Source organism: Chelonoidis abingdonii, chromosome 4, assembly GCF_003597395.2.
Source record: "Chelonoidis abingdonii isolate Lonesome George chromosome 4, CheloAbing_2.0, whole genome shotgun sequence".
NCBI classification, from domain to species: Eukaryota; Metazoa; Chordata; order Testudines; family Testudinidae; genus Chelonoidis; species Chelonoidis abingdonii.
This window is the reverse complement of record NC_133772.1, coordinates 5,954,456-5,980,026: the sequence shown is the minus strand read 5'-3', so window position 1 is coordinate 5,980,026 and position 25,571 is coordinate 5,954,456. Positions and strand designations below refer to the sequence as shown.

General features: G+C 52.5%; 3 protein-coding genes across 3 annotated transcripts in view; 2 read left to right on the top strand and 1 right to left on the bottom strand.

Annotated features, from left to right (window-relative positions):
- Nucleotides 1–25,571, top strand: part of AIP (AHR interacting HSP90 co-chaperone) — a 340,731-nt gene that overhangs the window by 210,035 nt on the left and 105,125 nt on the right. The window lies entirely within an intron of this gene.
- Nucleotides 690–7,867, top strand: LOC116822195 (E3 ubiquitin-protein ligase TRIM58-like). Its single transcript, XM_032775892.2, is given in 7 exon segments — nt 690–1,164; nt 2,137–2,232; nt 4,773–4,908; nt 4,911–5,002; nt 5,344–5,366; nt 5,453–5,565; nt 6,798–7,867. Coding segments are annotated over 7 exon segments (1,419 nt in total). The 5' UTR covers nt 690–735; the 3' UTR covers nt 7,328–7,867.
- LOC116822190 (uncharacterized) overlaps nt 9,203–25,571 on the bottom strand; it is a 63,069-nt gene continuing 46,700 nt past the window's right edge. The window contains 3 exon segments of the mRNA XM_075064703.1: nt 9,203–12,180; nt 13,444–13,586; nt 22,997–24,524. Coding sequence (XP_074920804.1) covers nt 11,039–12,180; nt 13,444–13,586; nt 22,997–24,524 — 2,813 coding nt within the window. The 3' untranslated portion in view covers nt 9,203–11,038.

The window sequence follows — 25,571 nt, the reverse complement described above, 5'->3', positions numbered from 1 at the left end:
AGACAAATAATTCCTTCCTGACCTCCTCAGCGGCCGTAACCCTGAAGCATGATATTTGATTACAATCATTGTCTTAGTTCAGAGCTGCATGTGTTGTGAGCATGTTGAGGGCAGTGCAGGCAATCCTGTTCTCCCCATGGCCCATGAAGGAAGGGAATTAGTACAGGGACTCATAAAGATTGTGAGGCAGCTGATACTGTGGTGATGGGATCCATATAGCTAGAGCTTAAGTGGCTGGGCTGTAATAGACTCATGTCTTGCACTGGCTGGTGGGTTACACATGCAGGATAACTCACCTTCAGAGGAAGTTTCCTCTCCCTAGGTAGAATTTGGGTCTCCATAAAGCAAGGATGGTTGGATCCCTAAAAAAGCTCTTGGGTTTATGTGGTGTATTGAGGACTGTGTTTGCATTGCCAGCTATCACTTTAAGAATGTTTTTTTCCTGATCCTGTTCGCAGACTAAGGGGCTCTAGAGGGGAGTGTGTGATCAGTCAGTCTACGGCCAGCCAGCCTAGAGCAAGGTGGGTGAATTGGGCCTCACTACCTTAGGGAGCAGCCTGCTTTGTCTCTCTCTGTTTTGGGATTCTTGAGGAGTGTTATTCTGAATTCTAGGAATTAAAGTAGCATCATGTTGCAACCTTCCAGCAAGAGAGTTTTATGTTTTTATCTCATTTTCTGTGCATGTGCCATGAACGTAGCACTCTGTTTTACAGGTCATTGCCATACAGTGGCATCATGGCCACAGTAAACCCTGTGGAGAGACTGCAGGACGAGGCCGTGTGCAACATCTGCCTGGAGTTCTTCAATGATCCGGTGAGCACTGACTGTGGGCATAACTTCTGCCGTGTCTGCATCGGTCAGTACTGTGAGATGTGTGAGGTGGAAAGCCCTGGTCACCCTGTCCAGTGCCCCGTCTGCAAAAAGAAATTCAAGAAGGACAACTTACGGCCCAACTGGCCGTTGGCCAACATGATAGAGAACATCCTGAAGCTGAGGGCCGTTAGGGGAGAGGACCGAGCGGGGCCGTTCTGCCAGCATCACCAAGAGCAGCTCAAGTTGTTCTGCGAAGAGGACGGGAAGGCCATCTGCGTGGTGTGCCGGGAATCCCAAGAGCACTGGGAACACAGGGTGGCACCCGTGGAGGAGGCTGCCCAAAAATACAGGGTGAGAGTCTGCTGGGTGCAGGGGCTCCTGGGTGCTACTCTGCTGGGGAGCTGGGTGCTAATCACAAGCACTGCTGGGGTCTCCTCTCCACTGCTGCAACTTTGTTTGAAAGGGGCTACAAGTCTTTTCTTGTGTTTGAGAAAGCACTTTTCTCTCAGCAAGCTGGGCTGCTTATCCATGCCAGGGGCAGGCCCTCAGGCTACCTGGTTCAGTTCCCAGCTCTGACACAAATAGATCAAACAATGGCTTTAGGGTTTCTTCATTGCAACCAAGGGAACTTTTCAGGGAGAAACATGAATATTTTTCACAAAATTGTCCATGTTGAAAAAAAAACAAAACATTTTTTCTTTGGGGGGAGGGGAACTTCTAAGCAAATCTTTGGACAGGCTTTATTTACAGGGGAGCCTGTGTGTGGCTAATGACTCACTTTTACTGGTACACAAAGACACCCCTGGCAACTGATCCCAGGCAGGAGCAGTGGAAGTGCCCTAAAAGTGAGAGGGCCCACAGGCTCCTGAACTGTGGCCTCACCCCTCATGCCCCCCTTTCCCCAAGGCCCCACCCCTACGCCACCCATTCCCCTGTGCCCCTGTCCTCACCCCACCTCTTCCTCCGAGGCTCTGCTCCTGCACCACCTCTTCCCTCAAGACCCCACCCACCGCACAGTCCTCTCTGCCCCTTCCCCATCACTCGTTCTTATGGCCGGTAAAAATTGGTGGCGCCATGACCCCCTGACCCCACCCCCTCCGTTCCAGCGCCCCTGATCCCAGGCCTCTGGATCTTCAACCACACACCACTCCTGTTTGAGCTTACAGGCCAGGGGGCATTAGCTGAGATGTAGTAGCAGCCTTGCAACACCCTCTACGTGGTTAGGTCACAGGTCTGGTGAAAGCCAGAAGTGGTCAGCACCTCAGTGGCAGGTGCATGGCCCTTCAGGATGCCCTCCTGACCAGTGCTGCTCTTCCCCCTCAGACCAAAGTCCAGCAAGCCCTGACTCAGCTCAGAAAGGAGATGGAAGCTGCCAAGCAGCTGGAGACCAAGGAGAACAGGAAGATCAAGGAATGGCAGGTGCGTATCTCCCTGGTGGAAAAGTAGATCCACTCCAGTTCAACCACAACCTATTGAGGCCTCGCTCTTGGTCGCCTTATGTCAGTGCAACACCCAGTGTGACAGGGCCCTAGCTCCTGGATACTAAACTGGTGACTTCTTTTGTATTTAGTGACGAGCTTGGCTCAGGGATCTGTGGGGCCTGAACCCAGGACACCAAAGCATCCGCCTCTAAAAGATGAAGTTTATTAGGGCAATGACTGTAGATGTCCAAGCCAAGACAGACTCCCAGGGATGGAGCAGACACATACATGTGCTGTAGCTGCTGTGGGGGTCTGGGAGCACGTTAGCACAGAAGTAGGGGAGCACGACTCACGGATGCTGCTCCTCTGTCACCCTGTGCTCTCTGAGGGCATCCTGCTCTGGTGAGTGTCCATCTCTCTGGGGTGGAATCCTGAGATTCTGCCACTCTCAGACCGGGTCCTGCCCTGCAGTCCTCTGTGTATCATGCACGTGTGGGCTGTCCCTCAGGGAGCCCCAACCCAGGGTCCATTTGGTAGTCAGACTTCTTATAGCAATAGTGGTGTGTCTGTAACAAAGTACTTCAAAGAGAAGGACCCTGACTCATCAAAAGGTCTCCACACACATCCAACTTACATGGAATCCTGCTGACTTCCAGGGGTCTAACTTTCCCCATTCTAGTTCTCCATAGCTCTCAAAAACCTTTCCCTCTCCCTTGAGAGTGTGAGCCTCTTTGAGACTCCCCCCTCCAATGGAACCGAGTCATCCCTCGGCAAACTTGTCTAGCAGGGTGTCAGGGCTGATTCCCCACTTTGGCACTTTGAGTGCAGAAGGTGGGGGCCAGCAAGGATTCTAAAAATTAATGCTGGCCACTCTAGGCTTGTATTAAACTCCCACAGTTACAGCTTCTCTCTGACCTTGGATGGGTACATGCTGCCACCATCCAAGTGCAAAATACCCCTTGGGACCCAGGAAGACGCACTTGGGAATTCCTCCCTTTGTGGTACCCTCAAGCCCTTTCACCCCCCTTCAGGAAAGAGCTGAGAAAGAAAACAAAGGAAAAATCAGCTGTTGCCACCAGCTAATTAAACAACATGTGCACAAACCTCTTAGGACACAAAAAAAACCCCAATCCTGTTCTTAAAGGTAAATTTTATTAAAAACAAAAAGAAAGAAAAGACATCTGAATCTTAGGCTATTACTAGATTTAAAAAGAGCAAATACAATAATTAAGCATCAAGAATGGTTTTCTTGAGGTCCAACTTAATGGTTGCAAGCAAACAAAAGCAGTCGGGAGCTAGCACAGAGTCCACAAGCCAATAAGAAATAAAAAAAATAACCCTAATCACGTCTTCCTGGACATTCCCTGATCTACTTACATATCTGGGGTTTCAGATAAGTAATTCCTAGGTATAATTAGATGATTTTTCATACCTGGTTTAGCTTCTTACAGCATTACTGCTCTTTATCTCCGCTCTCCAGAGAACAACAGACAGACAAAGGGAAAGTTTTATCCCCAATTTTAAAAAGTTCTAGCCTTCCCATTGGCTCTTTTGGTCAGGTACCCATTCTCTTCCTTTTACCTATGGGCTTTTTAAACCCTTTACTGGTAAAGCAAGTATATAACAGCTACTAACAGGGATTTTGTAGCTAACTGGCTGGCTTGGTGATACCCCTCCCCTTCATTCATCACACAGGGGTCAAGCCAGGGCATCAAAGCAAATGCATCTTTCATTGTACTTTAAATGTTTTTGAGAAGCATATACCTGGATCCATCTCTCCCTTCCCATCTCTCCTTTCCTGATTTTGATGGGAAATTTCAGAATGAAATGAAGATCTTCACATTCTAAGCCAATGTGAAATTTCCCCTTTGGTTCAAATTATTCAATGGGAGACTTAAAAAGCTCAACCTTTTTAGTTTCTCAAGAAGAAGATTGAGATGTAACTTGGTGGGAGAAAATACTGGCTACTAAAGAACTCTTTGATGTAGCAGAGAATGGCAGAACAAGAGCCAATGGCTGGGAGGGGAAGCCAGACAAAATCAAAGTAGATATAAGGCACAAATTATTAACATGAAGGGTGATTAATCACTAGAACAAACTCCCAAGGGAAGTGGGGGATGCTCCAACTTTGGTGGCTTTGAATCTAGATGGGATGCCTTTCTGGAAAATGCTTTAGTCAATCACAAATTATTGGGCTCAGGACAGGGGTGACTGGGTGAAATTCAATGGCTGTGCTATGCAGGATGTGAGACTAGAATGTAATGGTCCCTTTTGATTCCCTTTGGAATCTATATGTTTATTAAATAAAAAATGTTGGTTTTGTTTCACTTTTCAAAACCTGGATAGAGGGGGCAGGGGGAGAGGTCAAACAATTTGGAGAAAATGAGGGGGGGGAGATACCCCCTTCTTCCCACTTTCTCTATTATTAAAACCATGTTAAATGAGAAAAGTGTAGGGAAAAGTTGGCTGGCTGGTTGGTGAGTAAGTAGCACATAGTTTTTCCTCAGTCCTGTTGGGTTTTTTTACATCTCCCGGCAGGAGAAAGTGCAGGTTCAGTGTCTGATCATCATGTCAGAGTTTGAGAAGATCCGCAAGTTCCTGACTGAGGAGGAGCAGCTGCTGCTAGAGAAGCTGGCAATGGAAGAGAAAGACTTTGTGCAGAGAGTAAATGCCAACCAGCTGACCTCTCAGAGCAGAGCTCTGCCCTGGGCAAACTCATTGCAGAGCTGGAGGAGAAGTGCCGGAAATCGTCTATGGAGCTGCTGGAAGTGAGAGTGTGTGGGGTGTGTCAACAGGTGGCTGGGTGGCCAAGGGGGTATGGTACAGGGCAGTGATGTGGGAGGCCTGGGATTTAATCCCAGCCTGTCTCTGTGTGACTTTTCCTTCTGTGGGCATCAGTTTCCCCATCTGTTAAATGGGGCTAACTGGTAGAATTGATTGGGAAATGACTTGGGATTTTTCCCTCTACTGAAAAAGATTTTGTTTTCTTCAAAAATTTAGGCTGGGGGGGAGGGAGGTTGGGAAAAAAACCCAACTGCAGAATGTTAGGATTCACCAAACAAGCCTTTTTCACAGCAGACACTGATTCTCCTCTGTTTCTCCTCTGCAGGGTGTGAGATGTTCACTGAGCAGGTAGGTGACCATGGTCCACCTCTGTTCCATTTCTGCTATGGATGGGTGCACTGGGAACTGAGATAATGAAGCATTTCTCCCCGTAGTGCTGAAACTATCAAACTGCGGGAGCCAGAAGCCACCCCTACTGAAGTGAAGAATAGATACAAATTCCCTGAACATTGCCTGGATATGAAGAAAATGCTACAGAGATTCAAGAGTGAGTGACACCGCACAGGATGGAATTTGCTGGGGATCCCAGGGAGAACAGAAGAATATACACCCTGTGTGTGTTTGGGCAGGAGGAGGGGAGAGTGATGTGATACTTGGATGCATACACAGGGGAATCTCGAGTAGGAGTAGAGAGGTTTCTTTACCTCTGTGTTTATCACTGGTGCAACTGCTGCTGGAATCCTGTGTCCACAATTCCAGAAGGATGTTAATAAATTGCAGCGGGTTCAGGGAAGAGCCATGAGAATGGTTGAAGGATTAGAAAACCTGCCTTCTAGTGAGAGACTCAAGGAGCTCCGTCTATTTAGCTTAACAAAGAGAAAGTTCAGGGCTGACTTGATCACAGTCTATAAGTACTTCCATAGGGAACAAATATTTAATAATAGAGGCCTCTTCAAGCTAGCAGACGAAGGTCTAACAAAATCCAGTGGCTGCTAGGTGAAGCTAGACAAACTCAGACTGTAAATACAGCATGACTTCTTAACAGCGAGGTTGAGTAGCTACTGGAACAACTTACCGACGACTGTGGTGGATTCTCCATCACTGGCCATTTTTAATTCAAGTTTGGATGTTGTTTTTTTCCCCCTAAAAGATCTGCTCTAGTTCAAACAGAAATTAATTCAGAGACGTCTTGTGCTGCTTTGTTACACAGGAGGTCAGGCTAGAGTCTCACAGTTATCCCTTCTGGCTTGTGAATCTGTGCAGGTAGGGATGGTGTGGTTTGTACAAGAGGGGAGGTAAGCCCACAGGGCTGAAGTGGGTAGCCAGATGCGTGGGCACAGGGCCATAGTGAGGGGTAGAAGCCACAGCATGGGATGAGGCTATAATCTGGGACCCATATTGCAGGGGTAACACTGACAGACTCCATTTGTTGGCAGGATTGAACCTACAACCTCTGGAGCTAAATGCATGAGCCTCTACTGCAGAGCTAAAAGCCATATGGCTCTTAGCTAAGGCTGTAGCAGACTCATTAATCTCCAAGTGTTCTGGGTGCCACTAGCTGGGACAGAGCACCACACCCAGGAGGTGTGTGGGTTACACAGGGACATGGCCTTGATACAGAGGATGGAGCTCTGTTTTGGGGGTGGGACCATGGTGAGGTGTGGGGCTATATTCTAGGGGCATGGCCACAGGGCAGAGGTGCAGCCAGGGTCCGTGGGTGGGGCCATGTGGTCCCTGGACCATGGAGTGTTGATCTGACTCTTCCATCTCTCCATACAGCGGACGTGACGCTGGACCCCGAGACAGCCCACGTGTGCCTAGAGCTGTCCAAGGACTGTCATGGCGTGTGGCAGGGGGAGCCGCAGCGGGCCATCCCATCCCATGCCAAGCGTGTCGACATGTACCGCTGTGTGCTGGGCGCGGAGGGGCTGCGTACGGGACAGCACTACTGGGAGGTGGAGGTGGAGGCGGGCGACAAGGCCTACTGGACGCTGGGCATAGCGCGGGGCTCGCTGCGCAGGAAGGGCTGGTTCAGCATGGAGCAGGAAGAGGGCATCTGGGCTGTGCGCCTCATCAGGTGCCAATACCATGCCCACACCTGCCCTGAGACCAGACTGTCCCCGAGCCGCAGCCCCCAGCTCCTAGGCATCTTCCTGGACTGTGATGGCGGGAGCATCACCTTCTATGAGGCTGAGGGCATGGAGCCCATCTTCTCCTTTGCCACCGGCGCCCCCTTCCCTGAGCCGTTTTACCCCTTCTTCTGGCTCATGTGCCCTGGCACCAGCCTCAGGGTTCGCCCCATTGTGTGAGGGGGGTGGGAAGCAGGCCTGATGGACTGGGGAATGGCACGAGAGTGGGCAGTGTCCCTGACAGGGCCTCTGGGTGGGACAGTGGCTCCTGCCCCACCACACCAACACCCCGCCCAATCATCCAGTAGCTGGGGACCGCTCAGGGCTGTTGGAGTTGGGGAGCACCCTCACCCTAGCAGCAGCAAGGGGGGGAGGCAGGGAGATGAGGTATGCCAGCCAGCTCCGCTCCCCCAGCTCTCAGGGCCGAGGGGGGCCTGCCTCGATAAGTGTGTGTGTATACACACTCCCATAGAACGCCTGTCCAGCCCTGTGCACCACCCTTGCCTGCCACACACCCCGGCACTGAGACGAAGCAGGGCAGAGATGGCAGGGCCAGGCCTGGCTATGCAGTGGGATGGGCTCACCCACACTGGTCAGGCCTCAGTCTCTGCCCCCCGGTGGGATGACCTCGCTCCCCCTCCCCCAGAGAGCCCTCGCTCTGCTGGGTTGGTTTGGTCAGGACCTTTTTTTTTTTTAGAATAAACTGAATGTAAAGATGTGGCAGGTTGTGAGTTACTGACCTCTCCACCCCACCCCCACCAGCTGTGTACCTCACGCCTACAGCAGCCCGTGGGGCAGCACCATCTTGTGCTTCAAACCCTTGGGAGCTAAAACGGGAATTATTCAGAACGCTAAGCTCATCGTCCTCCTAACTAAGGACAGTCTGGGGAGAAACCCTCCCTAAAGCGCCCGTAGTGTCTGCACTGCTGGGTGCTGCACTCTGGGCCTTGACTCCAAAACTAGACAGGGAGGCCATCCGGGCAGGGACAATGGCTGCGATCACAGGAGGGATCCATCAAGAGCCCATATTACTGTGAGTTCAGCCAGAATGAGGGTCCTGTTCTGCAGGGCACTGCATAGACACTGGCTGTGCCTGAGTATGGCGAGAGCCTGAGACAGTTGCTCTGAGGGGATGGGTTTCATGCACTGTGCCCAGGAGGCTGAATCCTGCTGCTCAAGGGCTCTGATAAACAGGGATCAAATCTACGTGCCTCAGAGTCCTCTGGGAATGAGAGACCTCTAGAAAATTGATTTTTGATGACAATTTTTCAGTTTTTAGCGGTTTTTAAAAACCAAGCCCCTAGATTTTATGTTTGGAGTCTTGGGGTTTACATTGTTCCAGGTTTCCCTCGTAACGTTTGTTTGCACTCACAGTGCTTGACCCTCATTGGATGTTTGCCTTGTGGGGAGCTAGCTTGGGCCACTTTTGCACCCCTCTGCCTCCTGCACCCTTTAGCCCCCCCCCCAATTCCACTGGCCTCCACCCCACATCCCTCTGCTCCACGCTCCTGTGCCCCATCCCCCTTCATCCTCCTGCACCCTCCTCTGCCTCCTGACTCTTCATGCCTCTGCCTCCCCCCCCCAATCCCCCAACTGTCCCATAGCACCTTTCTACCTGCACCCTATGTCCCTCTGCCCATCCCCATGCAGCAATTACTGGGGAACAAGCCCCCTCACCCCCGGCAGGATTCCCAGAACAGAGTTGCTCCTGGGTGCATTAGGCACTGTGGGAAAACCTGCCACATCCTCCTGGGGCATGATGGGAGGCAAGGGCTGAACTCCCACAATTCACTCCTGCCATGAGTATGGCTTATGGCAGGGGTCCCCAACGCGGTGCCCGCGGGAGCCATGGCGCCTGCAGGAGCATCTAAATGCACCCACGTCCTGGCCAGCGGTGGAGCATCCGCCAAAATGCCGCCAAATTTTGGTGGCATTTCGGCGGTGACGCCTCTCAATGACGCCGCTTGCTGCTGACAAGCGGCGTCATTGAGAGGCATCGCTGCTGAAATCCCGCAGAAATTCGGCGGCATTTCGGCAGGTGCTCCACCGCCACCAGACGAAAAAGTTGGGGACCACTGGCATAGGGGTTTTGTGTGCGGGTGGGTTTGCAGCACCCCCTGTTGGGCCCTTGTTCCTAGCAGCACTGGGTGTGTGTGTGCGTGTGTGCACGCGCACTCCATTGGCCATAGGGTTTTAGGCAAGACAGAAGCACAAGTCTGACTGCGCAGACAGACGGTGTGAGGGCTGTATGTTTGGGTCAGCCATTGTGTCTGAATAAACTGGATTCTGCAGCCACAAAAGCTGGTCTTAGTCCAGTGAGTGGAGGAAGCACCAGGAGAAAGGCCCCATATCACATTCCCTGTCCCCAAGACAGACAGACAGGTCCTCCCAAACTCTACCATCCCCAATAGCTGCAGCTCTTCATTCGGTGCCCCCGCCCCCACTCACCACGGCCAGGCTGGGTTGTTATTGTTTATTTGAGTTATGGTGGGGCCTATAGGCCCATTGTGCTGGGCGCCAGACAAACACAGACCAAAGAGAAAGCACCTGCTTCCAAGAGCTCACAATCTGTCGGGGCAACATGAACCCTGGCTCAGCCCAGGGGCCCCTCTAGCCGGTGTTCCAGCTCTGACAGTGCCCAGAAGCAGCCCGTTCAGAGGGAGGGGCGTGAGGCCTGCAGGGGGCAGTTGTAGGAGGCACTGGTTTGCTCCCAGTCTGAGTGAGGCGGGGCCAGGAGTGATTAGTGACTGTGAATGTTCTCGCTTCCCACCTGGATACAGAAGCGCAGCTCCTCTGCAGGTGTGAAGCACTCTCTTTCCATCTGCCCCCAGTCCCTTCACTGAGACATGTTTGGTTCTTGGACTCGGAAAGATCATGTGGCAATGAGTTCCACAGGGCATGGCAAAAGGCATTTCCTTTCACTGGAAATGGGTTGTCTTTGGAAGTGTGGACCCCAGGATTGGACACAGGAGCCAGGAATCGTCTCCCTAGTGCTGCATACAGCAGTAACATGGCTTCTCCACTCTGACTCGGTATTTCCCTGCTCACACAGCCCAGGAGCAAGTTACCCTCTTAACCACAGCGCTGCAGAGTGGAATTGCCTACATCCTTCTCAGGGCCTCTGCCTTCCAGGGTCCAGTCCGCGTTCTGCTGGTCTGGCCTGCTTTCCTTTGTCCTAGAAAGACAGCCTTGCATTTGGCTGTATTAAAAAGCACCTTGTTTGAATTATCTCAACTGACCCCGATTCCTCATAGACTTTAAGGCCACAAGGGACACTCACGATCATCTAGTCTGATCTCCTCCATGTTGCAGGCCACAGAACGTCCCCCATCCACGCCCGTAACAGGCCCGTAACCGCTGGCTGAGTTACTGAAGTTCTCAAATTATGATTTGAAGACTTCACGAGACAGAGAATCCACCGTTTACTCTAGTTCAAACCTACAAGTGACCCGTGCCCCATGCTGTAGAGGAAGGAGAAAACCACCCAGGATCTCTGCCAATCTGGCCCGAGGGGGAATTCCCTCCTGACCCCAAATATGGCGAAAAGCTAGACCCAGAGCATAGGGGTGAGATCCATGAGCCAGCTCTGCCCCCATTGTTATTCCCCACCCAGGAACTTTTGTGCCACTAGCAAGCTTTGCCCTGATGTGTGTGATACTCTCCGAGGATGCCAAGCAGACTCCACACTTTACTTCACTTGACCCTCCTGCTCCCGCACCCAGCTCCTTCCCGTCCCAATCCCCACCCCCAAACTCTCCATCTAGGTGCTAGGTCCCTCCCCCAGAGCCCATCCCCAGCTTCCCAGTGGCCACCCCAATCTTACCCCTGTGCTCTGCTCCTCTTGATCTTCAAGCCGGCCCCCGCCCCCCCAAGGATTAGCCATGGCTGGCCCTAGCCCGTGTGAGTCCTCTGGTGTCTGATCAGGGCCGAACTCTGGCGGAAGTCCTTCCCGCACTGGGTGCATTTGAAAGGCTTCTCCCCAGTGTGGGTCCTCAGGTGGGCGCTGAGGGACGAACTGTGCAGGAAGTTTTTCCCACACTGGCAGCAGCTGTGCGATCTCTGCTGGCTGTGAGTCCGCTGGTGCCTGCCAAGGGCAGCGCGGCACCGGAAGGCTTTCCCTCAAGCTGCGCACTGGTGTGGCATCTTCTCCCCGTGGGCGCTGCTCTGGTGGTTCAGGAGTTCGGCGCTGGCACCGAAGCCAGCTCCGCAGTCAGGGCACTTGTGGGCCGCAACCCCAGCGTCATGGCCCCTCTGGTGGGCGAGGAGATCGGAGCTGACGCTGAAGGCCTTGCCGCACTGTCCGCACTTGTAGGGCTTGTCTCCGGTGTGCAGCCGCTGGTGGATGAGGAAGCCCGAGTTCTGGGTGAAGCCTTTGCCGCATTGGTGGCAGCGGTAGGGTTTCTCACCGGTGTGGGTGCGCCAGTGCACCGTCAGGGTGGAGCTCATGCCAAAGCACTTGCCGCACACAGTGCACTGGTAGGGGCGCTCCCCGGTGTGGGTGCGGCGGTGGGCCACCAGGTCGGAGTGCTGGGCTAAGGCCTTGCCACAGTCGGGGCAGGGGAAGGGGCGCTCGCCGGTGTGGGTGCGCCTGTGCGTGGCAATGTGGGAGCGCCGGGCAAAGCCTTTCCCGCACTGGGGGCAGCGGTGGGGCTTGTGGCCAGCATGGCCACGTAGGTGAGCGGCCAGGTTGGAGGAGTCAGTGAAACCGCGGCCACAGTCTGGGCAGCGGTAGGGGCGTTCGCCAGTGTGGGTGCCCTGGTGCTTCACTAGGTTGGAGCTGCGGCTGAAGCTCTTGCCGCACTCACCACACTGGAACGGCCGCTCCCCGGTGTGCATGCGCCGGTGCTGCACAAGGTGCGAGCTCCAGACAAACCTCTTCCCGCACTCAGGGCATGTCTTCCGCTCCACAGTCCCTGCATCCTGTGCTCCATTCAGCTGAACCTTGGCCCCAGGCTGGCCCTCGGACGCCTCGCCCGACAGTGCTTTATCCTGCCACAGACTCCCCTCCTCGTCCCTGTGCAGCATCTCAGCACCTATGGGAAGGAAAACGGGAGACAATGAACAGCTGGGAGAGGAAAATGCTGGGAGAGAGAGAGAGATCAGTGACTGAGATCAGGACCCCATCACTCCGGGTGCTGCACAGACAAACAGTGATTGAGGTCAGGGGCCCCGTCGCGCAGGGCACTGCACAGACACACGACTGAGATGAGGGACCTGTCGCGCCAGGCGCTGCACAACTGTAATAGGTTAGGATCTTTAAAATACAAAGGCAGAGCACGATCCACTGGCTGGGAGCAGAAGGGAGACAAACTGAGACTGGGAATTAGGGGTCAGGGTTTATTTGGGAGGGGAATGAACCATTGGGAGAGCTCCCTTAGGGAGGAGGTGGGTTGTCCATCACTGGGAGTCTGTCCGTGGAGATGGGGTATCTCTCTCTCAAAGCTCCGCTCTAGCTTATCCAGGAGTTACTGAGCTGGAGGCACAGCGATTCCTGGCCTGGGTTAGGCAGGAGGCTGGGCTGGATGGGCACGATGGGCTCTGCTGTCTCTGACATCTACGAAATTCTAAGACATTATGACATAGAAAGGGCCAGATTCTGTCCTCATTACCAACTTTTTTTTATTAGAGCTGCAAGTGAGATTAAACAGAGCAGGAGTGAAATCTCTCTTCCTGTGTAATCTTTGCTCTCTGCTCTTTGCAGAGGATGGGAGGCAAAGGGTCAGAGCTGCTGTCAGAAATGAGTCAAGGTCAGTGCAATCCATGCATGCCACGGCCAGGGGGGCGTAATGCGGCTATTACAATGAAAAACTAGTTCCACTACAAAAATGTTCCTTTCGCAGCTTCCAGCCTGAAGCATTTTTCATTGCTTCAAACTTCTTGGACCCAGATTTCCATCACAGTCACTAGCTACTTCTTTTGTCCCCTGAAAACCTGGGTGTTTCAAACACACAAAATTCTCTGGGGCCTGACAACCCGTTTCCCAGACAATTTTGCCTGTGGGCAGTGGACTTTTTGAAAGAGGACATTGCCTGATACTTCGCAAAAATCAATGCATTTCAAGAGCCTTGCTGATTTCCCCCCCACCAACACCCCCCTCAAAAACCATTAAGAAGCTAGGAGAAAACTTGTCATTTGGAAACCAAGATCTATGGCACACTATTGAATTAACCGGGATGGAACAGAACGGGATGGAACAGGAACGGGATGGAACGGGATGGAACAGAACGGGATGGAACAGAACCCCAGCCCCACTGGGATATTTACATGGCTCAGAGATGCTCTCTGAGCTCTCTCACCTCTATGGACACCTTGTGGGCCATCCGTGTCCTCAGAGCCCTGGAGATCCGGGACGCGGGGTGCTTCCATGGGAATCAGGAATCCTGCCCCTGTGAGGAAGAGCAGGGCAAGCGGGAGATTTTCTCCAGGAGCTGAAATTGGTCAACTACTTAAAATTCTGAGAAAAAAAACTCGTCTTGAATTATTTTGCCAACAGGGAAGGGCGGCGGGGGGGGGACACACAAAACCGATTTCTCTTCTTTCCAAAATTTCCATGAAAAACAGCCCCCTAAATTGCAGCCAGCTCTAGTGACTAGGCAGCAAACAGAAAGGGCTCCTCCCAGCTTCAGGGATGACCTGTTGTTTAGGGCTCCAGGCCACATGTACAGCAAGGAGTGAGATCTGCACGGGCTCCTGGGAACCAGTCCACACACCAGATGAGCATGTTTCTCACAGTCACTGAGCACCCCAGAGAGTGACTAGGTAAACCTCAGTAGAGCAGAGAGAGGCACAACCACTATGAGGTGCTGCCGAAGGCAAGCACTGACCCCAGCTGCTACCCCCAACTCTAACCTACCAGAGCCAGAACCCAGGAGTCCTGCTTCCCTGCACCTGCTGGCTGATGCGCTCTGCCTGGCACCAGGGATGCTCAGACCTGGCTCCCGGGCCCCCATAGCCCCAGGGCGCAGTGCCGAGGGAGAAGGGGAGGCACAATGGGGACTGGGGACTAGGACAGGAGCTGCACAACCAGGAAGTGCTGAAGAGGTGAGAGAGAGAGAAACAGGAGCTTTGCCTCCCAAAGCCAGAGCCATCTAGTGGCTCCGGCCCCAGAACAGACAGGGGCGCGCAGCCCCAGACAGACACAGGGCTGAATAAGATGGAGACAGTCAGAGAGTTAGGTCCTGCTCTGGGATATCGGGATCAATGCAGGGCCTGGACTTTGGGGCTAAGAAGACTAGCAGCAAAATTTTACCCACAGTGTTTAAATTGGCACCATTAGATTTCACAATCAACAGACTCCCCCCGAGATGAATGGACACTTTTCAGCCCTCACGGAGCGATGGTCTCAGACTCTCTGCAGACGCAGGCAGCTGTCACTGCTGTGGCTAGGCCACAGTTTATATTCCAAGCGTTTCATTCAGAACCCTAACAGCCAGGGACTGAGTTTCCTCGTTAAAGGAGCTGAGCTGCTGGATCAAAGAAGGGGGCCTTCTGCTGCAAACACTGAACCAGGCCATCACAGAATACAATGAGATGTGCTGCAGAATAGAAGCCAGGAGTCCAGACTCCCAGCCCCGCCCTCTGTGCTAACCCACTACCCTCCACCCCCTTCCCAGCTTGCAGAGCTCACGAGCCCCTGTGCTGCTCTAACCTTCCCTTGTGTGTGAGGTTGCGTGTGTGTGTGCACGTCCCACCTGGCTTTCCCAGCTTTTGCTGGATATCTCCTCAGGGGACCCAGAGCTGTGGATTGGGTCCCATCCTCCTCCATATGAGCTGGAATTGCCTGGGTCAGAGAGAGTGGGGCTGAGCTAAGGAGAGAGCAGGGGCCCAAGCTGAGCAGGGGAGCAGATCTGTGTCAGATCCAGAGGGGCCAGAGAAGCAGCCCAGGAAGCAGGTCAGTGCTGGCAGCAGAGTCGCGGAAACAGCCCACAGAGCCAAAGACATGGCTCAGGGAGGGCAGATCCTGTGCTGGGAGCAGGGCTGCAGCCACAGAGCCAGAGAAGCAGCCCAGGGGGCTGGAGGCAGAGCATCAGCATCAGTGCTGAGACCGAGGGGAGCTGGAGCTGGGGCTGGAGCAGTCTGGAGCCCAGTGCAGTGAGCACTTGGGGCCAGCCAAGGGGGTGACCCTGGGCAAAGGGCCCAGTGCAAAAGGACATCCCAGCCAAAGGTCCTTGCAGGCCAGACTGGGAGGGGGCTCTTAACCCGACGGGGGGCTGACGCTGGGAAGAAGGGTCCCACCATCCAAAGCCTGGAGGTGTATGGCCACCATTGCAAGTGTCCAACCCGCAGCATCCCTGCAGCACACCCAGGGCCTGAGACGGAGGCCTAGGACCGACAAGGAACAGACTGAAAAGTGCCTTGATGTCCAGAGACACTGTTTGTAATGTTCCCTGCCATGGAGCAGGGTGATGTGTTTTCCTCTAACCTTTCCCATTTTTCCTTATTCTTTTAAATTAATTGTTGATTAAATAAATTGTATTTGCTTTAAACTGTATGTAATGATCAGTGGGTCAGGGAGGTGCCCAGTGCAGAGAGAGCCTAACCCTGTCCTAGGTGACCACAGCAGGGTTGGGGGTTGAGCCCTCCCAGGAATCCTGGGCCCAGCCTTGTTGGGGTTACAAGGATTCTGCCACACAGGAGATTGGAAGGGGAGCCCTCAAGGGCAGGTAGGTGTCTGGATAAAGGAAGTGGGAGCCAGGACTCAGATCCTTCCGCTAGCCCATTTCACCGGGGTAGTGCAGAAGCCAGAAAGTTCCCCACAATAGCAGGACCATTCCCCCGCTTACACACATATACCAAGTCAGTCTGTGTGGGTGCGAGGGGAAAAACAAAACCGCTTGCAAGAGGCCACTTCAGACTAACATTTGCGAGTGAGTGTGCGAACTATCACCCTAAATGTGAGCATGCTTCCCTGCTCAGTGAGGATGAATGCGACATTAAGGCACTGAACAAATTCTAAAAGCACAATCAGCCTTTATAGAACAGGACCCTGACTGCATCGGTAACTACGCTGTGGGGCAGGACGGCCTATGGTGCGAATTGCAGAGTGCACCAAAGTGTTGCGCTGTAACTGCCCTGTGTGGACACTGCTGGAGCAAACTAGAACGACATTCAAACATTTAGTTTGCACCAGCAGTGGCCACATGGAGCTGGGGTGGGGAGGCAATTGGAGCACAAATCTTTGGTGCACTCTGCAATTCACTCCCCTTAGTCCAGCACAGACAAGCTCTTAGTTAACAACATGTGAGCAGCACAATGTCACTCAATTATAATTCCAGTGTCATCATGTCTATTTCACGGCATATTAACTTTGGTGGTCGGATTCGGTTCCACTTTTTCTTGCTGAACCACAGCTTCCTTCTTAGTCAGAGTTGAGAGCAGAACATCACATCAGCCTTAGACCATCCTGGGGGCACAGCCAGCCTCTATACTGATGCGCACAGCAAGGCCCCACTGGGCTGGGTACCGTACTAACAGTGAACAATGGGCACGGCCCCCAAGAGCTCACGCGAATGGAGAAGATAAAGTGTTAGCTAGTAAGTGACTAATTAGCAAGTGAGAAGACGCAAGCCACCAGCAATTGTACTGGTTACACTGAAGGGAGGAACTCTACCTGAGAGAGTAACACTAGGATTTCAGATATTGCGAACCAAGCCATATAGATCTCTCTCTCCCTCAGTGTGTTATAAGTAAGGCTACATTTTAGTCATGGGTATTTTTAGTAAAAGTCACGGACAGGTCACAGGCAGTATACAAAAATTCACTGCCCGAGACCTGTCCATGACTTTTACTATATATCCCTAACTAAAACTTGGGTCATGGGGCCACAGGTGCTCCAATGGGGGGAGCAGTCCAGAGCAGCTGTGGGTGCTTGGGGGGTGGCCAAGGACCCCCGTTGGTGCTGGGGGGAGGCTCAAAGGCTCCCTACCTGGCTCCATGTCCCTTCAGCTCCTAGGGAGAGGAGCAGCTGGGGGGGATTCACGCTTTGCTCCCACCACCAGGAATAGGGAAATGCTGCCAATGGGAACTTTGGGGGAGGTATCCACAGGGAAGGGCAACGCACGGAGCCCTCTGCCCCCTATCCCTCAGGGGCCACAGGGACATGGTGCCAGCCACTTCCTGGAGTGGGCCAGGGCCAGGGCAGGCAGGCAGGCAGGGAACCTGCCTTGGCCCCGCTGCACGCTGCTGCCACCCCGAAGCCACTCCAGGTAAGCAGCACCAAGCCAGAGCCCACACCCTGAACCCCTCCTGCACCCCATCCCCCTGCCACACCCCGCATTCCCTCCTGCACCCCAACCCCCACTCCGAGCCCCCTGCCACACCCTGCACCCCAACCCCCTGCCCTGAGCCCTCTCCTGCACACCACACCCCTTCCCACACCCTGCACTCCCTCCCACACCCCAACCCCCTGCCCCAGCCCTACATTCATGGCCCTGCATGCAATTTTCTTACCCTGATGTGGCCCTCAGGCCAAAAAGTTTGCCCTCCCCTGATGTACAATATTAAAAATGGACCACCAAAGGGAAGTGTTATCAGCCCAACCTCATTTAATACTAAGATACTGTAAACCATCCCCCAAAACAAATATGTGCTGGGGCAGGTGTCATTCTATTCACGGTTGATTGTGCTCTGTGCGTTAGGAGAAGGAATACTGAGGTGGCAGAAGAGAGAATCAATGTGTTAGGAGAGACCTCTGACTGGGGAAATACGTGGGGCTTCATGTTCTCCATTGCTAAAACCAAAGAACTGGTCTTTACAGAAAGAAAAGTTGCAAAGGAATGTGCAAACTGTATCTGTATGTAGAACAAATAGATATTGTTACAAGGTTCAAATTCTTAGTGTTAATATTTGATACTAAATTACTTTAGAAAGGTCATAAAATCTATGTTCAAGATCAATGTGCAGGGAGGATTAACCTGCTTAGAAGTCTTGCTGGTGAGCAGATAAGAAAACACTGCTTGTGGCCTACAGGGCTTTAATCAGACCAGTTACTGACTTGGCTGCCAAACTTTCGGGTTAGCATCAAAATCAGAACTTCAAAAATTGTATTTAATACAAGCCCAGGCACTACAAATTGCGAGCAGTGCATTTATTCCACCACCTGTGCACACTACAGATAGCTTTTAGTGAAATGCCAGCTACACTACAAATGAAACTACCGGCCCTAACTTTCTGGGCCAAAGTTAATAGGAACTGCAACGATGAAAGTGCCAAGCAAAATATGAGGCTTGTTGGGAATCTGATAGGTGAACTATATAGCACTGTGGTGGGGTGGTTGCCACCAGGGAGGCTGTGCAGAACCCACTAATCAGGAAAAGGCTTATTGAGCCCACCAATAGGGGGAAGGCTTGCCGGAGCAGCCAATCAGGGCTGGTGAGGGCCATATATAAAGAACTGTTCAACAGAAGAGAGGGTAGTCTCTCTCTGGAAGGCAAGGGTGGGGGACTGGGTGCCTGAAGAGGTGCCACAGATAGAGAAGTGCTGGGCAGGGGCAGCAGAGTGTGTGAGCTGCTGACCACTGCCAGGCTGGGGTCTTGCTACCAGGACTGAGAGGATGCTAGGGCTGCAGGGGAAGAGGCCCAGGGAAAATAGGCAGTAGATTGGAGAGGGCAGTAGGTGGCTGCTGGCTATAGGGTCCCAGGGTTGGGTCCCAGAGTAGCAGGCAGGCCTGGGTTCCCCCCCTTTGCGCCCCACTTGCCAATGAGGAGAATGGCCAATATCCAGACTGTAGTTTGCCCTTGAGGCAAGGGGCTGAACTTTGGACTGCAGCTGGCCATTGAGGCAAGCGGTGGGACTAAGGACTGCTGGTCCCACAGAAGAAGAGAGATACTGGGGTGGGGGCAAGGCTGGAGGACCGTACCTAGATGAGGACGCTGCAGTTCGGGGAGCAATGCGAGTCCAAAGAGTGGAGACAGCAGTGATGGCAGGCGTGACACCACTATCTGAAGGTGGACTGGAAGGGCTGAGAGCTAATTCCCAGGATGGCCAGCAGGAGGCACCATGGTGGTGAATCATGTCCCGTTACAAACACACAATGTTAGAACTCCACATGCAGGAGTTGAAAGACAAGGAAAACCTGAATGAAGTCAAAACTTTTAGTCATGGGAAAATTAGTTAGGGATGGAAAGCTGCATGCCCAAATGTGGATTTAGATTTATTTTATAAATTTGAGGGTAAAAAAGAGAGAGCAGGTATTGAAAATGAAGTGTACCAGTCTATAGATGAGGAGTGGAGTCATTTTGTCAAATGTATTGTAACCATTCTGCCAGGTGGAGCCAGCAACAACCAGGGCCAGGTTCAACATCTAGGGGTTCTTTCCCATTGCTGCAACTTAGAACCAGATTGAGCTGCCACCCAGTAACCTAGGAAAATTAAACACTGCCCCTGGGTGCCTCTGAGAGGCAGGACTTCCCCTCTCACAAGCACAGAGTCTGACTGTAGAAAAGAAACTTTTAATAAAAAGAGAGGAGTGACTTGGTGTTAATTTGGGAAGACACTGCAAACAGGGTTCATAAACATAAACCTTGAGTAAAAGACCCATCCCCAAATAAGTTGGGCAGTGCCCTTTCCCCCTCAGGTTCTTAAGTCCAGCAACCCAAAAGTCCCTTTAATGTGCCTGTCCCTTCTCTGCACCCCACTCACAGTTGCTGCCCTTGTCAGTGCAGATCTAGAGTTCAGAAGTGCATCTGTAGAGTTCACCTCCTGCCCTGGGTAGAATAAGGAGGCACCTTACTTGCTCTGCTGCTTGGACACTAGCTTGCTGCCCCTCTCTCTAGGGCCCTGCTGGCTGCAACTCTCTGTGCCCACCTGGCTGCCCTGCCAGCTGCTGCTCCTTGCACTTGACTGCCCTGCCAGGTCTGGTTCCTCTCCAGTGGCCATCCCACCAGCCACTGCATCACCAGCTGATTATCAGTCACCTTCTGTGCTACTAGCCTCTCTGCTGTGACCTCTGCGCATGAGTCTCTCAGTAATTTTTAGCTCTTAAGAGGCTGGGCAGAAACACAATCCTACCACAACTGATTTCAGCTCTGCTTGAGCATTCAAGCTAAACCCTATTTAGCTCTTTCTTTGAAGAGTGGAGGGAAACAAGTTAAATCAGTCCAGGAAGGACTTTTGGAGGAAGTGCCATATCTCCTGGCTAGGACACCTATCCCCACCCCTCTTACTTCTATGGGGCTCTGGCATTTGAGCCCCTGGCTTGATGAGGTCCTTTCAGCTGAGGGTGATGCCCTTCATTTGGGACAAGTTAAGTATAACTTAACTTCTGCTACCCTTTATTCATAATAATGCCAACACTGGTAACAGCATTTCACTACCCCTCTATCACTAGTGAGATGATTTGTAACCCAACACTAGCCAAAGTTGATCACTTTGAGAAACACACTGCTCTGTCTGCTGGCTATCTAAGCAGAGTAGGTGTGCTCATGTAAATACAGTTTGCTCTTGCAGTCTGTCCCCCTCCCAGATAGCTGCCAGGGAAGAATTTAGCAGACCCTGCTTATATATATACAGGTGGGTCCAAAAAAGAAAAAAAACAGGAAGAGTAGGGATGACGTATTGTACACTAACATTGGGAATTAGTGCATCCAAAAGAAAATCCGATTATGTAGCTGTCGTGACAGCTGAACTAGTAGCAGTAATGCTAGCATTCACCTGGATCTGGGATGGACGCCCAGCAGCAGCAGCAGTCATTTTTTGATTCAATCTCAGGCGTTATGGGGATAAAAAAGGGTGTCGCAATAGGTAGAAGTGATTTAAGCAACAAAATTATATTTCTAACAACAGAGTAACTACAAATGGGGATACAGGCAGCATTAGTCACACCATTCATCCGGCCTCATGGTCAGTTAGGCCTTGGAACACTTTAATTGGTTCACCTTAAAGATTTACACTTTATACTGGCTTCTCCACATGCCATGTGAACGCATCAGCTTCTTTAATAGCAAAGAAACACCTGGCTAGACAGACCTGTGTTACACATTAGGTACGTGGTTCTTCTTCGTCATATTTCTATTCAAAGTAGACGGCATGAGCTGTTCCTGAGTCTCCTTTCAGTCACACACACTGGGCTGTCCTGCCCCACTCCCACTCCGTGCTGAGACTATGGGTACGTCTACACTGCACGATTATTTCGAATTAGCTTAAACCGATATTACAAAACAGATCTAATAAAATCGGTTTAGCGCGTCCACAGTGGGATCCCGAAATCGATTGTTTGCGTCCATGGTCCAAAGCTACCATCGATTTCAGGAGCGGTGCACTGTGGGTAGCTGTTCCTCAGCTATCCCATAGTTCCCACTTCCGTGTTGAGAGCACAGTGCCTGATGGGGCAGAAAACACTGCCCCGGGTGGTGCTGGGTACAGCCTCACCCCTCCCTTTGTGAAGGCAGCAGACAACCCTTTGGCGCCTTTTTCGCGGAGTGCATTGAGCAAACGCCATAGCACAGCAATCTTTCCCTTTTTTTTTCACGTGGTGGGGGGGGGAAATAAACTGAGGAGCTGTTCCCTGAACCACGCCAGACACTGTGTTTGAACCTACAGACATTGGGAGCTCAGCCAATAATGCAAATAATTTTCAGAGACTGCTGTGGACTGTGGGATAGCTGGAGTCCTCAGTACCCCCTCCCTCCCTTCATGAGCGTCCATTTGAGTCTCTGGCTTCCCGTTACGCTTGTCACGCAGCGCTGTGTATCCTGCAGTTTTTTATTCAAACGCTTTGGCATTTCGTGTTCTGTAACGGAGCTGGATACAACAGATTTGTCTCCCCATACAGCGATCAGACCTAGTATCTCCCGTACGGTCCATGCTGGAGCTCTTTTTGGATTTGAGACTGCATCGCCAGCCGTGCTGATCAGAGCTCCACGCTGGACAAGCAGGAAATGTAATTCAAAAGTTCGCGGGGCTTTTCCTGTTTACCTGCCCGCTGCATCCGAGTTCAGATTGCTGTCCAGAGCGGTCAGTGCTGCACTCTGGGATGCCGCCCGGAGGCCAATAACGTCGATTTCCGTCCACATGAACCCTAATCCGAGTTATCACTATCGAATTTAGCGCTACTCCTCTCGTTTGGGAGGAGTTCCGAAATCGATTTAAGGAGCCGTTTAACTCGATATTAATGACGACGTCGTGTGAACGGATACAGCGTTAAATCAGTATATCGGCCATTAAACCGATTTAAAGTCGCAGTGTAGACCTGGCCAGGGACTGCAAATCCCACCACTAGATGTTACCCAAGAGTCACCTGCTGGTTGGAACCGAGGACGGTGTGGGGGGAAGTTCCCGGCTGAGTCCCATCTAGATGGGAGGGGTCGTGTGTGTCCTGGCTGCATCCCAGCCAGATGCGTGAGTGAGTTTGGACAGAGAGAGAGCGAGCGCCCTAGCTGGATCCCACCTACATGGCGGGAGAGAGCTCCCTAATGGAGTAGGCTGTGTCCATCCGCTCCAAATTCCCTCCACTTGTCTGATCTTCCCCATACTACTGAACCAAGTCTCCTTCCTTGCCCCACACAGTCTCTGCTGGGCACCATAGGGACAGGACCACTCCCTGATCTCCATCTGCTGGTGCTGTGCCAGGCCCACTGGGTGCCAGAAGCCCCTCAGGCCCTGGCATTGGCAGAAGGGCATTGGTGTGAGTGACTTGGTGCCAGGTGAGGTTGGCCAATCTAGCAAACTACTTGCTCCAGTCAACACAGCTGCACTGCCACTCTCAGCTGTGAATGCGCCAATGTGATATCAAAGAGGCCCATGCAAAGCTCTTGCTGTAGTCAGGGCATCAGACTGGCCTCTCCCCAGTGTGCATGCACCTCTGCTTGGTCAGTGCACTCGTTCTGCTGAAGTTCTTCCCAGAACTGTCACGGTGCAGCCACTCCCTGGTGTGTGCACTGGTGTCTTCTCAGGTGTGAAATCTGTGCAAAGCCCTTGCCGCAGTCAGCACAGTGATGGGGCCGCTCCCCAGTGTGCGTGAACTGATGTACTCTCAGGTGTGAAATCTGGACAAAGCCCTTGCCACAGTCAGCACAACAGTGAGGCCGCTCCCCGGTATGTGTGCGTTGATGTACTCTCAGGTGTGAAATCTGTACAAAGCCCTTTCCGCAGTTAGCACAGCGGTGCGGCCGTTCTCCAGTGTGTGTGCGCTGGTGTGCTCTCAAGTGTGCAATCTGTGCAAAGCCCTTGCCACAGTCAGCACAGTGGTGCGGCCGCTCCCCAGTGTGCGTGCGCTGGTGTCTTCTCAGGTGTGAGCTCTCTGCAAAGCCCTTGCCGCAGTCAGCGCAGTGGTACGGCCGCTCCCCAGTATGTGCGCGCTGTTGTCTTCTCACCTTTGAGCTCTCTGCAAAGCCCTTGCTGCAGTCAGCACAGTGCTGCAGCCGCTCCCCGGTGTGCATGCGCTGGTGTGCTCTCAGGTGTGCAATCTGTGCAAAGCCCTTGCCGCAGTCAGCACAGAGATGCGGCCGCTCCCCGGTGTGTGTGCGCTGGTGGACTCTCAGATGTGCAATCTGTGCAAAGCCCTTGCCACAGTCAGCACAGCGATGCGGCCGCTCCCCTGTGTGTATGCGCTGGTGTGTTCTCAGGTGTGAGCGTCGTGCAAAGCCCTTGCCGCAGTCAGCACAGCGATGAGGCCGCTCTCCAGCGTCCATGGGCTGGTGACGGGTCAGCATCTTGCCACTGCTGAACACCTTACCACAGTCAGCACAGTGGTACGACCGCTCCCCAGTGTGTGTGCGCTGATGTGTTCTCAGGCTTGAGTTCCGTGCAAAGCCCTTGCCGCAATCAGCACAGCAGTACGGCTGTTCCCCGGTGTGCATGCGCTGGTGTGTTCTCAGGCTTGAGTTCCGTGCAAAGCTCTTGCCGCAGTCAGCACAGCTGTACGGCTGTTCCCTGGTGTGCATGCGCCGGTGTCTTCTCAAGGTTGAGCTGTCCGCAAAGCTCTTGCCGCAGTCAGCACAGTGATGTGGCCGCTCCCCGGTGTGCGTGCGCTGGTGTATTCTTAGGTTTGAGCTCCGTGCAAAGCCCTTGCCACAGTCAGTGCAGCAGTATGGCCTCTCCCTGGTGTGTACACGCTGGTGTATTCTCAGGATTGAGGACTGTCTGAAGCTCCTGCCACAGTCAGCACAGCGATGCAGCATCTCCCCGGTATGCACGCACTGGTGCTGGGTCAGTGCGGAGGGATTGCTGAATCTCTTGCCGCAATTGATGCAGCGGTGGGGGCGCTGGCCCATGGGAAGTGTCTGGTGTGTAGATAGGTCCAGTTTCTGGTGGAGTCTACCCCAGGGATGGACTGCATCCTGTCCATGGATCCCTCTGTGGGATGTGGGATTCTGCATTCCTGCTGTGCTCTCCCCACATTCAGACCATGTCCTCGTTCCCCCCGGGATCTCGTGCCCTGCTGGAGAGAGCAGAGGCAATCCCAGTGTTAGCTCATGGTTAAGGCTACAGGTTTGTCAAGGATGGAAAAATGTCATGGATGGAGCGATTTCCCCATTTGTCCGTGACTATTTCTTGGATTGGTGCCTCACCCTGCAATGGTGGCGCCTGTCCGACAGGGTTGGACCCAACACCTCACTCCAGGTATTGAGACCTAGCCTGCGGGGTTCCAGTGCCACTCAGATTTGCCCCCACCCCCTGTCATGATGATGAGGAAAGCAGGCCATTCACCCCTTCCAGCTTAGCAGTGTCACTGATTGGGTTGCAAAAAATTACAAATGTTTTTCAAGTTACATCACACAAACCCTGAGTGACTTGTCATCCCTTCAATCCCCTCCAACCCACCCCCCCAAACCCTCATGCCTCACCTCTGTTGGAGGGAGCAATCCCCCCCAAAAAACTGCAACCATGGTCATGTTCCCCGCCCCCACACCGTTGCTTCCCTGGTGTTTTCTGCAGGGAGGCAGAGGAATTCTGCGGGGGAGCCGTTTTCTGCAGGCAAAAGTCATGCAAAATCTCCCCAGGAGTAAAAGTATTATAAGTAACAGTCAGCATGGATTTATCAGGAACAAATTATGTCAAACGAACCTAACATCCTTTTTTGACAGGGAACAAGCCTTGTAGATAGGACAGAAGCAGCAGATGTCACATCTTGACTTTAGTAAGGCTTTTGATACTGTCTTACATGACCTTGTCATAAACAAACTAGAGAAACATAGCTTAGGCAAGCCTATTATAAGGTTGGTGCACAACTAGCTGGAAAACCCACACTCAGAGTACTTGTTATGGTTCACAAATGAGCTGCAAGGGTATATCGAGAGAGAGCCCACAGAAATCGGTCCTGGGTCCAGTTCTATTCAACAGCTTCATAAATGATTTGGTAATGGCATAGAGAACACATTCAAAGTTTACGGACAATTTAAAGCTGGGAGGGATTGCAAGCACATTAGAGCAGAGGATTAGAATTCAAAATGATCTTGACAAACTGGGGAAATGGTTGGAATTTAAA